The following is a 13,297-nucleotide window of genomic DNA, read 5'->3' as shown; positions in this document are numbered from 1 at the left end:
CATGTACTGATGAAGATGTGGGTGAATTGGAACTTTCTTCCACTATTGATGGAGTATAAATTGGAACAGCCACTTTGGAAAACTATTTGGCAGTGCCTAGTAAAGCTGAACTTTTATGTATAACCTATGACCAAATAATTCCACTCATGGGTTTTGTTTAATTTTTATTTTTTTAAATTGAAGGGTAGTTGGTTTGTAGTGTTTCAGGTGTACCACAAAGTTGCTCAGTTATACATATATGTATTCTTTTTCAGATTATTTTCCATTATTGGTTATTACAAGCTATTGAATATAGTTCTGTATGCTATACAGTAGGACCTTATTGTTTATCTATTTTATACATAGTAGTGTGTATCTCTTAATCCCAAATTCCAAATTCATCCCTCCCCTTCCTTTCCCCTTTGGTAACCGTAAGTTTGTTTTCTATGTCTGTGTCCACTCATGGATTTTAAATCAAGAGAAACTCTCCCACGTGTGAACAAGGATACATATGCATGTACAGATGTCCACTGAAGATTTTGGTTTGTGATAGTAAAAAATGGAAAACAACCTAAATGACTATCAACAGAATGAATACATTCATTACAGTATGGTGTATTCATCTGATAGAATTCCATAAAGCAGTTAGATGAATTATAACTACATGTAGCAACATAGAACTGGAGCAAAATGAATCAAAAGCATACTGTTGAGGAAAAAACATAAAGTTCTATATAATTACATTTATGTAAAATATAAGAGCACAAAACAATATCCTGTAATGTTTATGGTACATGCATGGAAAGGAAAAGGAAAAAAAATTCTCACTAAATATTTGTGCTCGCACACAGCCAGCTAGTGGCAGAGCTAGGGAGAGAAACCAGTATTCCTTCTTCTTCTTTCTTTTTTTTTAAATTAAGACTTAATTTTAAGAGAAGTTTACTGTTCAAGGCAAAATTGAGTGGAAGGTACAGAGATTTTCCATATTCCTTATTCTTCTTTAACCAAAGGAATGGAGACATCAAACTCTAAAGGGTCTGCACAGTCATTACAATTTGCCTTGTGTAGTTCAGAACACATTATAGGAGCCTGTTGAGTTTGGGGATCAACAGGTTAATCGTCTCTTTTACATGAAGGCAGAGGGGCAAGGTTGCTATAAACTTTTTTTTTTCTACATCCTCACCTTCTGTCTACTGGCCAGGAATGCTGAGTTGGACCTGTTTAGGGGTATCAGTAAACAGGGTAACATGAAACACTAGTAAGCAGGTGAGTGTTCCAATCTAAAGCTGAACTACTTCAGCATTTCTGTCATGTTTGACTAGCTCTGGCATAGCTGCTGGATTCAAAGCCTACCTAGCCCAGAGAACAGAAAAGCTATAAATGGTCTCTGGTATAATTAAAATGGACTACTGGCAGAGTGCTTGAATCAAAATTCTAAGTCCTGGACAACACAGGTTTTAATGTTAAGGGCCTATGAGGTATTTAGGAAAAAACAGAATTCCTGAAAACGAAAAGGCAATACATGGTCCCTGCTCTCCCTGACCTACTGTGGTTACTTTTTCTCAATTACTTAGTAATTGGCTCTAAATTCCCTAGACTGTTAACACCTTGAAAGTCTATCAGAGGTGTATGTGAGATAGAATAAAAGAAAGTGTGAGAAGGGCAGGGGAAAAAGGAAGAAAAGAAAAGAAGAGACTCTCTTTAATGGGTTCTTTCCTTTCTTTGATGTTGGCTTTGATGGTCTGCCCTGCCTGCTTTAGGCACTTGATATAGTAATGATCCTTGAGAAGAGCCTTAAAAGAGGTTTTGGGTTCTCGTCCCAGCACTGCCACTTACTATGAGCAACTCAATTGTCTTTGAACTTTAGCTGCCTCATCTGTAAAGTGGTCCAATAATCGTATTTACCTAATATGGTTGTTAAGGTATGCAAATTACTTAGCATAGTGCCTGGCACATGGTAAGAGCTCAATAAATTAATGATGATCATTCTTGCTGTTGTTACAGTGTCATGGAAACAGAGGGAGAGAGCATTTTCAGTAGACAAGGGACATCTGCCCTACCTAATGCTAAATGCAGCAGAGAGGTCAAGGAGGATGAGAACTGAGAAAAGGCAAGGATTTTGAGGCTTGATTAGAAATGCAGAGTGATATTTACATTTGAGTCTTCTCTTCTGAGCTCCTTATTTTTACTGGAAGTGGGAACTGGAGTTTAAAAAGAAAATCCATCACTTTCTGTGATCAGGATACATATTTACTTTAACTTCAGAGCAAGCAGTGCTTTTAGGGAGAGTATGTAAGAAGGTAGCTGCAGCTGTGACAGACATAGCAGACTCTTACCATGCTGCCCATTAGAACTTTCTGCGATGTGGAAATGTTCTCTCTCTGTTCTGACAAATACACATGTGGCCGTTGAGCACTTGAGATGTAGTTAGTGTGGCTGAGAAATGGAAATTTCAATTCTGTTTAATCCTAATTAGCTTAAATTTAAATAGCCATGTGTGGATAGTGGCAGCCATCAGTCTGACTGGGGAAGTAAGGCATATACTCTTGAAACCAGTTAAATACCAAAAGGATTGGGGTCAGACAATTAATTGTTCAGAAAAAGAGTGATACCCTTTCTGGGCTGGGGAATTTAAGGAGAGTCTTGTAGAACAGGTGAAACTTGAGTTTCACCTTGAAGGATGTCTAGTGTTCGGATAGGAGGAAAGATGGCAGGAGGTCATTCCAGCGGGTTGGAGTGGGTGGGCAAAAGTTTAGTTAGAAATGCATCCTATATGAGAACTTTAAGGACAATGGCCTTTCTAGAATAAGTATTCATATCAGGAGTTAGGTGGGTTTGGGCCAGGTCATGGACAGCCTTGAATGCTAGAGAAAAGTGCTTGGCTTTGTCCACAGAGGCCAATGTTTTGCAACACTTGCTTAAAACACAAATTTCCAGGCCCCTCCCTGACCTACTAAATCAAATTTTCTGAGTTGCAGCTTAGGAAATCAGTGTTGTATGTAGGCTCTGCAGGTATGAAAGATGCACATTCAAGTTTGAGATCCATCAGATAGGCAGAAGGGAGCCACTGGAAGCTTTTAGTCAAAGGAGTGACATGGTGATAGAGGAATCATAGGAAGCTTGATAAGGTGAGATGCTGTAGGATATAGAAACTAGCTAAGGAAACCAGTTAGGCTACTGTTAAAGTAGTTCAGACATGAACTTCACAAATCCTGATCTTCTTTCTGGCTGGTACCTTGGAATTGTCAAATCAATCCCTAATATTTCCCAGCAGGCCATATTTGAATTTTGCACACAATTTGTTGGCTACTTTAAATGACTAAGGCCTAGGCAACATGGCCTGACTTCCTGGCTTCAAATCCCAGCCCTACTATCTAAGCTGTTTTGGCTCAGACAAGTCTCTTTAACATTTCTGTGTTTCAATGTCCTTCTCTGTAAGCTGGAGATGATCATAGCTCCTATCCCATAGGGGCATTGTGAGTGTTAACTGAGATCTTAAATAGCTTACAACAGCACCTGGCACATAGTAGGCACTCAATTAATGTTGGTATTAATATTAAACTAAAGAGCTCTTTTATTTTATTCCAATTTATATAATAGTTAAAGCTAATCTTCACCAAAAAAGTGTTAAATTTGCCCATTCAGAATATTAAAACTGAGCCCTAGACTTTTTGTTTAATGAGTTCTATTTCAAAGTATAACTCTTCACTTAATTTATCATATGATTATCCTTCATAAAATAAGTCTAAATAGAGGACAAATTTTCCTTCCCACTGAATGTTTTAATCTATGGTTAGTTCTTCGCAGTGAATTCTATATCTTTTTAAACTTTGTAGTTTTTACATTGCTACTAGCTTTCAGTGAATGCTATTACGATACTCATTTCAGAAAAAAAGAATGAACTCTTCCTTGTTCTCATAGGGGACTGATAATGAAAATAAGATATTTTCTTGTCTGGTGTCAGTGAGCTCACGATGTACTGTGGGTGCAGTGACAGCTTTTTCGTGGAATGAGAAAGTCTCTAGATGCATGCTTGGTAGTTTGTGAACTTTTGGCTGCTGCTTCACTTTCTTCCAGGCCTCACCCAAACGGAAGCTTCTCTTAGCCTCGCCAGTTTCCGTTGACAGTCAGCTGCTCATGCAGCTCTCAAGATGCACCTTCAGGTCTGGAAGGCAGAGGGAAGGAAACAGCTGAAGACCCAGCATAGCCACCTACACTTCTGAGACAGGCCAAGCCAGGAAATTGCCTTAGACTCTTTTATTTCTGCTTTCAGAAAGTTGCTTCTAACTTTGTTTCCTTAGGTTCTGTTCAATGGTTGAAAAAGATAGGTCTGTGACATGATTGGTTAAGGTTCTTTTTTTATGTTTTGAGCAGATCAGTATCTGTTTTCCCTATCATCTCCCTCATTGTCCATTTCCCTTCCCTGGAGTCAGTCACTGTTACTAGTTTCTTGTGTATCCTTTCTGAGATAGTCTATGCATATTTGTATATGTATACCCTTAGTTTTTACACAAATGGTAGCATACCATAAATGCTATTCTGCACCTTGCTTTTTTTCAATTTTTATATAGAAGACTTTTTCTTTTCTTTCTTTTTTTTTTTTTTTTTTTTTTGGAGGAGTGCAGGTAATTGGGTTTGTTTGTTTGTTTGTTTTAATGGAGGTACTGGGGATTGAACCCAGGACCTTGTGCATGATAAGCATGCACTCTGCCACTGAGCTTTACCCTCCCCCCCAGAAGACTATTTCATATCGGTGCATAAAGAGTTTCTTTATGGCTGCATGGCTGCACAGCATTCCATAATTATTATAGATGTACCAGAATTTATTTAAGCAGCCCTTTGTTGGTGGATATTTAGATTGTGTCCAACCTTGAGCTATTACAAACATGTTTATAGATATTATATTTCACATGTGAGAGTATATCTCTAGGAGAAATTGGTTAGGGCACTTGGGTCACTGGCTTGTTCAGTTGCTTGGTGATGATAAAACCACAGTACTATGTGTAGAATCAAAGATTCTAGGAGGCCTAGCTATGCCCAACTACAGAGAAGTCATGGAATGTTAAGCTAGAAGGAATCTTAGAGATCTCAGAGAGGACCAAGATTACACAGAAATTTAGAAGCAGGTCCAGAATTAAAACCCATAGTGTTTTACTCCAGTCCATAATGTAGCTCTTTTTACTACACCATGCTGCTGTCTGTCAGAGAGATTTGACATGGCCCGATTTCTGTCCTGACAGGTAGGACTCTGCATTATCTGCCCTGCCGTGATCTCACTACCCTGTTTTTACATGCTTTCTCTTTGCAGGATCTGACTTTCCCAACCTAATTTACCTTACTTTCCCTGCTGCTCTGACTTCTCCCACTAATAATAATGCCATCTTTTTTTTTTTTTAAGTTAGAATTGAAGTCCATTACAACTAGAGGACCCTTTAGAAGTAAAGCCAAGTAGGAGAGGCAGGAGTATGGGGAAGACATCTGGGAATGGCACAAGATTTATGATCTTACACAAGCTTTCTTCTCTTGATACATCCATTAAGTCATCATATAGTCTAGGGGGAGTGCCTTTCTCCTCTTGGCACGGCTTGGCTATCTCCTTTCCTTGGCCATAGGGTTGAGCACCTTGAGGTCCAACAAATGTATAATGTGCCAAATAGGAAAGAATATGAAACTGTGTGCAGATAGTTTAATTCTTACCGAATTGTGCTAGGGAGCAAACTACAGGTGATAGTCTTTGTGCGCAGCCAAAGGAAATCAAGGACCCTTGTGTGGAATGACTTTTAAATCTATCTCTTTACTCTGGCCCAAGCCATAGAGGGGAAAACTGCTGCCAGCATTTGTGAAATGCACACTATGATGATGGATAAAATTATTTTAGGAACAGATTGTAGACCTATCCCTGGGACAGTTTTTCTCAAGTTATGATCATCTGAGCACTTGAGCATTGCTTAAAGGACGGGGCCCTGAAGTCTGCAAGCAGTCTTCTTCCTCAGAAACTTCTCATGTGAATGTAACTATGAGAACTACTGCCTGAGAAATGGAAAATTGAGAAGATGGTTTTGCGCTGTTGAATTTGCAGTGGCCTGTGAAACGAGCTGATTAGCCATTCCAGGTAGCACATGGTTATTTCACTTGAGAAGATATAAAGCCTGGGTTAGGTGGCCCCTGTGTACTACCACAGACTCTGTGCTCCTGTCATAACCCTTGTCATGCTATATTGTAATTGAATGTTTTTGTCCCTTTCCCTATAACCCAGAGGGTTCTTAGCTGCAAGCAACAGAAATTGACTGGCTAATTTAAGCAGAAGATGCTTAAAAGCATTTTGAATAGCTTACAGAATCACACATTGGACCAGAGAACCAGACTCAGGGCTACACAGCCAACATCACAGCACCACCCTTACTGCTGCCATGCTAGCACCATTAGTATGTTAGCTCAGGTCCTCAGAGGAGCACAAACCAAGCTGGGATTAGACATGCAGGAGATTTATTGCGGGAAAATGTCTATGAGGGAACCTAGGGAGGGAACCAGAGGAAGCTGGGAGAGCTCTTACACTGCAGTGTAAATCTGACCTTTTGGATGGGAGAAGGAAAGAAGAAGATGGGGTAGGAAGTGCTGTGCTAATAAAGTTCCACCATACTGATGGGGAGTCCTGTTACTAAAGTCACAGGCCACGTAGTCCTGCATCTCCTAGAAATGTGCCTGACTTAGGATTCCTGCTGTGCTCAGTCATTGGCTGGGAGCAGTGTGGCTTCAGAGCAAAGCAGCAAATATTGGGGTGAATTTAAAGCACAGCAGCTGGGGCCAAGGTCGTTGACACTCTCCCCCACTGGAAGAACCAAGAGGCACATTTTCATGACTGTCTCAGTCGGAGAAGATTGTCCACTTCTTTGGGTCCCTAGCTCCCAATTCAAGGGATGGATCCTTGAACTGAGTGAAGTCATATGCCTGTGCCCCAACTCCAAGGAGGACCTGCTTCTTTACAAGATTCCTATGTCCTCTCCCCCAAACAAAAGGGTTCAAATGCTGTACAGCAACACCCCCAAAAGGACAAATGTCTATTATACTGTGTGAACTCCTTGAGAGCAGAGATCTTTGTCTTGCTCATTGCTATTACAAATAAATGTTTATTGAAGTAATCAATGACTGTGGTCAAATGACCACACACACACACACACACACACACACACACACACACACACACACACACACACACACACACACACACACACACACACACACACACACACACACACACACACACACACACGATTTAGCCATCAGAGAAGTGAAAATCCAAAACCACTAGGATGTCCATAATGAAAAAAGGTAACAAATGCTGTTTGCTGTTTGGGATGTGGTGAAACGCACTGCTGATGGTAATGTAAAATGATTTGGCCACTTTGAAAAATGGATGATACCTGTTGAGAGAGTGGCTCAGAATAAGATGGGCAAAAGTCTTTGTCCCCAGGGAACTTAAAAAGAGATGGCCCAGAGGATAGGTGACTGATTTTGCATTAGGTATATTTGAAGGATTCGAACAGTCCAAACTGAGCGTCCTCTAGAAGGAAGCCTTCTTCCATCCTAGCTACTGATTCTCTGGGCCTGGCCCATCACCTCCCACCAAACAGTGTTCTGTGACTGGACTATCAGCCATTTGCTGCACAGCAGTCTCCTTCCTATCCTCTTCCCTCGTGGATGCCACCTACTACCTCTTATGAGTCAGCTCTGGCTGCAGTGGGCTTTGAAAACTCAAACCTGTCCCTGGGCCTTATATGGTTCAGAGGGGTTCTGAAACCTGATAAAGATGCCAAGAGCTTTTCAACCAGATGCCTTTTACATCGGTTCTCTGTTCGTGCTGAGTTGGGGCCTGGGTATAGGGAGAATGGGGAATCAAATCTTGGGTCTCCCTTTCTTAGAGAACCAAACCTTTGAACACGGCCTAGCATTCAGGGCACAGCCTAGGGGTGTCACCTCACATGATCAGTCCTTGGGAGATCAGTGATCTTTATGGGGAAGAAGTTCCCAGGGCCTCAGCAGTCTCATGACTGTAAACATCTCCAGCATCTCTAGTCCTAGGAAGAGTAAAGGGCTGGAGTCTAGAGATTGCCTAAAAGAGGAAAGAGTTGGACGGAAACAGGGCAAATTCTCAGTTAGTTTCTCATAGCAGGGCAAAAGGAACAGGGAAATAAGAGACCAGAGGATTTAGTGACCTGGAGCGCCAGAGAGTCCTGCAGCTGAAAACAGAGAAGCTGGTGGGTGAGGGGGATCAGATGGCAGATTTACAGGTCTGTACCAGCCTTGGGGGAATCCAAAATATTTATAACAGTAGGCTCTGCCTTCAAGGGGTTTATAGTAATTCAGTTGTGAAATAAAAATTAATAGACTTGAAATAATTTGTAATTTGTTGCTTAACTGTTGGACTGAGAAACAGAAAAAGTGCTATAGGAACTCCGGGAAGGGACAGATGTTGTGGGCTGACATCCTCTGTGACCTGAATGGCTGACTGAGGCAGTGGGTGTCCCAAAAGACTTTATGCCCCAGCTACAGTGGCTACAGCTTTTAGAGATGAGTGTGCCTCATGTTTTCCCGGAGGACGAATAGCAGAGGAGGCTTCATCATCATCACTATTTGTTAATCACTATTGTCATCAACAAGAACCACAGTAAACATTAATTGAGCATCCCTCCCTGAGTCTGTGCTTCTGTTGGGGGCAGGACAGGGCAAACACAGAAAGAGTTGAAGGACCAGAGCAAGAGAGTATGTGCCAGCAGCACAAAGACAGGGAAAAGTGTGAGTTGGGGAGGTGAGGGAAGGCTTCCTGGAGGAGGTAGTACTTGAGCTGACATTTGAAGGAAGGTTAGGGTTTGGACTAATGGAAAAAAGAGTGAAGGAGGCTGAAAATGGCCTCAGCAAGGCATGGAGAGTGCAAACCAAATGTGATTAAGCAAAAAACCTGCTGGACTGGAGCAAAGGGTGTGGCTGGGTAACGTGGGCGATGAAGTTGGAGAGGGAAATTGTGTGATAATTATAGAAAGCCTTGAATGGCAGACAGAAGGAGTCATATTTGAACAAAATAGGAAGGCATCATAGATTTGCGTATTTGGGGAGTGGCAAGGGCACAGGGAAGAAAGAGGAAAGGCTAAAAGCAAAACATGTGGATTCTGGTCTCCCTAGCTTCAGTCTCCCATGCTAGGGTGACCAACTCATCCCATCTCAGCGAACTGAGATGAGCTGGTCACCCTGCTTGTGATCCACCTTGAGAATAGTTTTCTGAGAAGCCCCCAAGAAATTCTGCACCATAACACTGTTGTTGGTGAACCTTGTGCCATTTGGAAAGTCCCAGCCCATCAAGTGTGAAGTGTTCTCAGTGTTGACCTGCCTTGTGAAACAGAAAGGAGGAAGGAGCAGCCTGCTAGCCCAGCTGCAAGCACAGGTGCAGACCAAGCTGGAGTGTCAGCTTCAAAGGCAACAATCTTTAGAAGCTGATCTGTCCCTGAATCAGCCCTAGGGAAAGGAGGCAGCAATTAAAGGAATCTTAAAAAACCAGCACAAGGGCAAGACTGTCTTTCTTGAGGCCATCCTTTTGGTGGCTGCTACTTGGCCCCTCCTCACATAGATTCTTTCTCCTGACCTCCTGCAGCAGCAGGAGATTGGCACAGGTTCTGCTACATTTATATTACCAGGGGGCAGCTGTTTTCTCTTTTACCCTGGGGTTGAGAATTATGCAAATGAAGGCACAAAAACAAAAGCTGAGCAAGGTGGGGGAGAATGGCTCTTAAGAACTAGGCAATTTTCAGAGCTCTTTAAGACAGCTCTCTCAGTTTTTACTAACAGCTCTCTTGGCTCCTCTCCAGTCTATTTAGAATTTGGCACCTCTTCAGAACGTTCCAGCCAAAAACTTGAAAGTTCATTGTAAAGTTCCTATCCCGGCCTTATTCTGCAAGTGGAGAAATCAAGGCATATATAGTATCAGCTTTCAGGGTCTGTGGGCTGACCTTGAGTCCTGACATCCCCTCTAACTCTTTTCTTTCTTCCTTCTGCTGCATACAGTCTCGCTTGGAAAAGAAACTCTATGGCCTAATTGCCTCCCACGTCTCCCCCGCAACCCCACCGTGACAGTATCTGGAGGGCAATAGGACCTAGGGAGGTTCAACCCTGAGGCCGAGTGAGACACACCTGCCTAACCGCGTGGGTTGAGCTAGTGTGGGAGCGAGCTAGCTAGGGAGGGCGGGGTAGGAGTGAGTGCTGCTGTTGGGAAGAGGAGAGCTGTGACTCCCGGGTCCGGGAGTCGTGGTGAGAAGGACTCGCGAAGGTTGGCCTAAGCCCCTTTTTGTCGCGCTTCTATGCACCAAGCATCCTTCATCTGCCCGCCCTGGAACTCGCAGGCTGGTTTTGTTTGGCCCCAGCTGTCTCCCATTTCCCTCGCAGGCGCCTTCGGTGCCTTAGTTTCTGAAGCCACCGACAGTTGGAATTGCGGGCCCGGCAGGACCCCGGCAGCAGACGGTCGCCCAAGTGTTTGGAGACATCCGTCTGGCGGGGTTGGCGCCCGCACGTCGTGTTTTTCGCTAGCAAAGTTTCTCCTTGGAAAAGAAGCCCCTCCAGCTTTCTCTTCATCCTGTAGCAGGCGCGCGCTCTGCTTCTCTCCCCGAGACTGCGCTTCCGGGACGGGGTTGTGGCTTTGCTCCAGCCCCTGGCCTGGCTGCCTTGGGGGCGGAGCTTGGAGAATCCGAGGAGCCAGCGTGAGAACCTTCGACTCTGCGCGGTCCGGAGAGAGCGCCGGCCCCGGCGAGCGGGCGAGCTAATAGCCACAGCCTAGCGATAGCTAGGGTACCTGGGCACTGAACTGAATCCCTGAAGGGATGCTCAGGCTGCGCCCCCTCTTCTGCCCTGGCTCAGTTCTCAGCTGATTGGAGAGGGCACACTGGTCAGGACTCCTCGAGAAGAGCTGCTGAGTGTCGGTGTCCCTGACAGAGTGGCTTTCCCTCTGGATTCAGATCCCTGGGGGTCTGCGAAAGCTGAAGCCGAAGCCGGAGTCGCCACAGAAACAGCTGTTCCCATGGCTCTTTACAGTCCTGGAACTGGACTCCAGACTGGGCGCTAAAATGCTTGCTTTTGCCTTGTCCAAGTTCTACAGCACGCATCTTGACAATTGGAATCCAGGCCCAGTGGAGTCAAGTTCAAAGTGGCACTCAGGGCTCTCCATCCCAGACTCCAACAAGTCTAATCTGAGACTAGAAGACAGTGGTCTCCTGCTCTAACTAGTAGATCAACGTTGTGGAGTTGGACTTGACAGCTGTCCTCACCACTACTTGGACTGCAGTGGCTCCTGGATTCTCTTGAGGGGAATTGGGGCGGAGGTGCTCTGAAGACCAAACCACAACACTCAGAACCTCGACAATGGACCAAGTTTTTGAAATTCCTGAGGAGCCAAACGTGGATCCAGTGTCCTCTCTGGAGGAAGATGTCATCCGTGGAACCAACCCCCGATTTACCTTTCCATTTGGCATCCTCTTCTCCACTTTTTTGTACTGTGGGGAGGCAGCATCTGCCTTGTACATGGTTAGAATCTATCGGAAGAATAGTGAAACCTACTGGATGACATACACCTTTTCCTTCTTTATGTTTTCATCCATTATGGTCCAGTTGACCCTCATTTTTGTCCACAGAGATCTGGCCAAAGACAAGCCACTCTCATTGTTTATGCATCTAATCCTCTTGGGACCTGTTATTAGGTGAGCAACTTTTGAATTGTTTTCCTCCTCCCCTACACCCGACTTGTACACAGAAAGATGAATTTAATATTTCTAAGACTGATACTGTGCCTCTAAGTGATTCTCCCATTCTCTCCCACTCTTGGCTTCCCTGCCTACTATCCAAAAACTCTATCTGCATTTTTAAGTGCCACCACGGTGAAGATGTGGTTTGTACCTGTGTTTTAAAACTGTATGGTTACCATTGATAAGATTTCATTAGACAATGTTTGCTATCTGGATTTGGACTGTGAAAATTGTATGGGACCAATTGATGTCGCCACCTTGTGAAAACAGGTTGTAGCTTCCGAGCGTGCTATTTTGACTCTGCCTTTTAGCTGCTCTTTAAATTGGATGAAAGTTCCTAACCCCCTCCATTCCATTTCACATTCAGTTTCTTTACCCTGAGCTGCTTGGGTTGCTGTTCCTGACATTTTCAAATTTTCTGGAGTTATCTGACATCTGGAAAATATTTTAAGCCATTTGCGCTCATCTGTGCCATTGAGTTTATTTTTCTCTGTCAGTTTATCTGTCTCCTATTTATCTCTTTGTATATTTCTGCAGTAAAGAATACACAGTTAGAAAAGGGCAAAGGAAGATAGTCTATCTCTCCATCTGGATGCTTGTAGCACCCTGTGATAGTATTGAGTCTTTCCATTCAGATTGCCTTGAAGGGACAAGAATATGCCTTATCCTAGGGAGTCAGGCATCTGTGCCAGAAGTCTCATCTGGATGCTATGGTATTTCCAAGGTAGGGAGATGTTGCAAAACTTATGAGGTCAGTAGGAAAGAATGGACCAAGTTTGTCTTGATTGCAAAAGAGGCAGAAACCTGCAGTCAGCTGAGGAATGTGTGTCAGAGTGTTGGTGTTGTAATTACAATGGGAAGGTATTTCATCCTTAGAGAAGTAAACAGTCTGAAACTAGGGATGGAATTCCCCCTTTAAAATTGTTTTAAATCAATCTATTTAAACGGGGAGGAATTGATTATGTTTCATCAGAGAAAATATGGGCTATCAACAGAAACAGTGGCCTGAAATTCAAGAGACCTGGGATCTAGTCCTCCTTTTGTCACTGACTAGTTACATGGCCTTGGTGAAAGCCCTGAAGATGCCTTGAGCCTCCGTTCCTTCGTCTGTTAAAATAAATGGGTTGGGCTAGATTATGGATCTCAAACTCAAATGCTTACAGAGGCCAGGCAGTATCATAAAGGAGTGAAGCAAGCCAAGTATGAGAAGATACAGTAGCTTCATTTGTGATGATAAATAAAAATGAAGTCTCAGTGTTAGGGAAATGATGGAGAGTAGTGAGTATGGTGGCAATCTGGAGTCTGCAAGATCTGCCTAAAGGAGGCAGCCACTCTACAGCTCTGGCCCATTGTTTCCCTGTTGAAATTCGGACCCAGTATTGCCAGGGCCCCACTTTTCAGAGGAAGCTCCCAAGACAGGATTTTATGTGAAATATAATGATTTAAAGTTTTGACAACTGATTATGGTAATCAAATAAAAACACAGTCTAGGCCAGACAGCCTCTGTTATGTACAACCTCTGGACAAGGTAATCTAAA

General features: G+C 43.5%; 2 protein-coding genes across 3 annotated transcripts in view; both read left to right on the top strand.

The window, feature by feature from the left end:
* NOX1 (NADPH oxidase 1) overlaps nucleotides 1-13,297 on the top strand; it is a 129,471-nt gene that overhangs the window by 41,351 nt on the left and 74,823 nt on the right. The gene's annotated exons all lie outside the window — the stretch shown is intronic.
* Nucleotides 3,630-13,297, top strand: part of XKRX (XK related X-linked) — a 58,008-nt gene continuing 48,340 nt past the window's right edge. Inside the window, exon 1 of the mRNA XM_010969763.3 lies at nucleotides 3,630-11,714. Coding sequence (XP_010968065.1) covers nucleotides 11,380-11,714 — 335 coding nt within the window. The 5' untranslated portion in view covers nucleotides 3,630-11,379. The remainder of the gene's footprint in view (nucleotides 11,715-13,297) is intronic.

The sequence above is a fragment of the Camelus bactrianus genome, chromosome X, assembly GCF_048773025.1.
Source record: "Camelus bactrianus isolate YW-2024 breed Bactrian camel chromosome X, ASM4877302v1, whole genome shotgun sequence".
NCBI lineage: Eukaryota > Metazoa > Chordata > Mammalia > Artiodactyla > Camelidae > Camelus > Camelus bactrianus.
The sequence above is the reverse complement of the archived record's forward strand: the minus strand, read 5'-3'. Positions and strand labels throughout refer to the sequence as shown.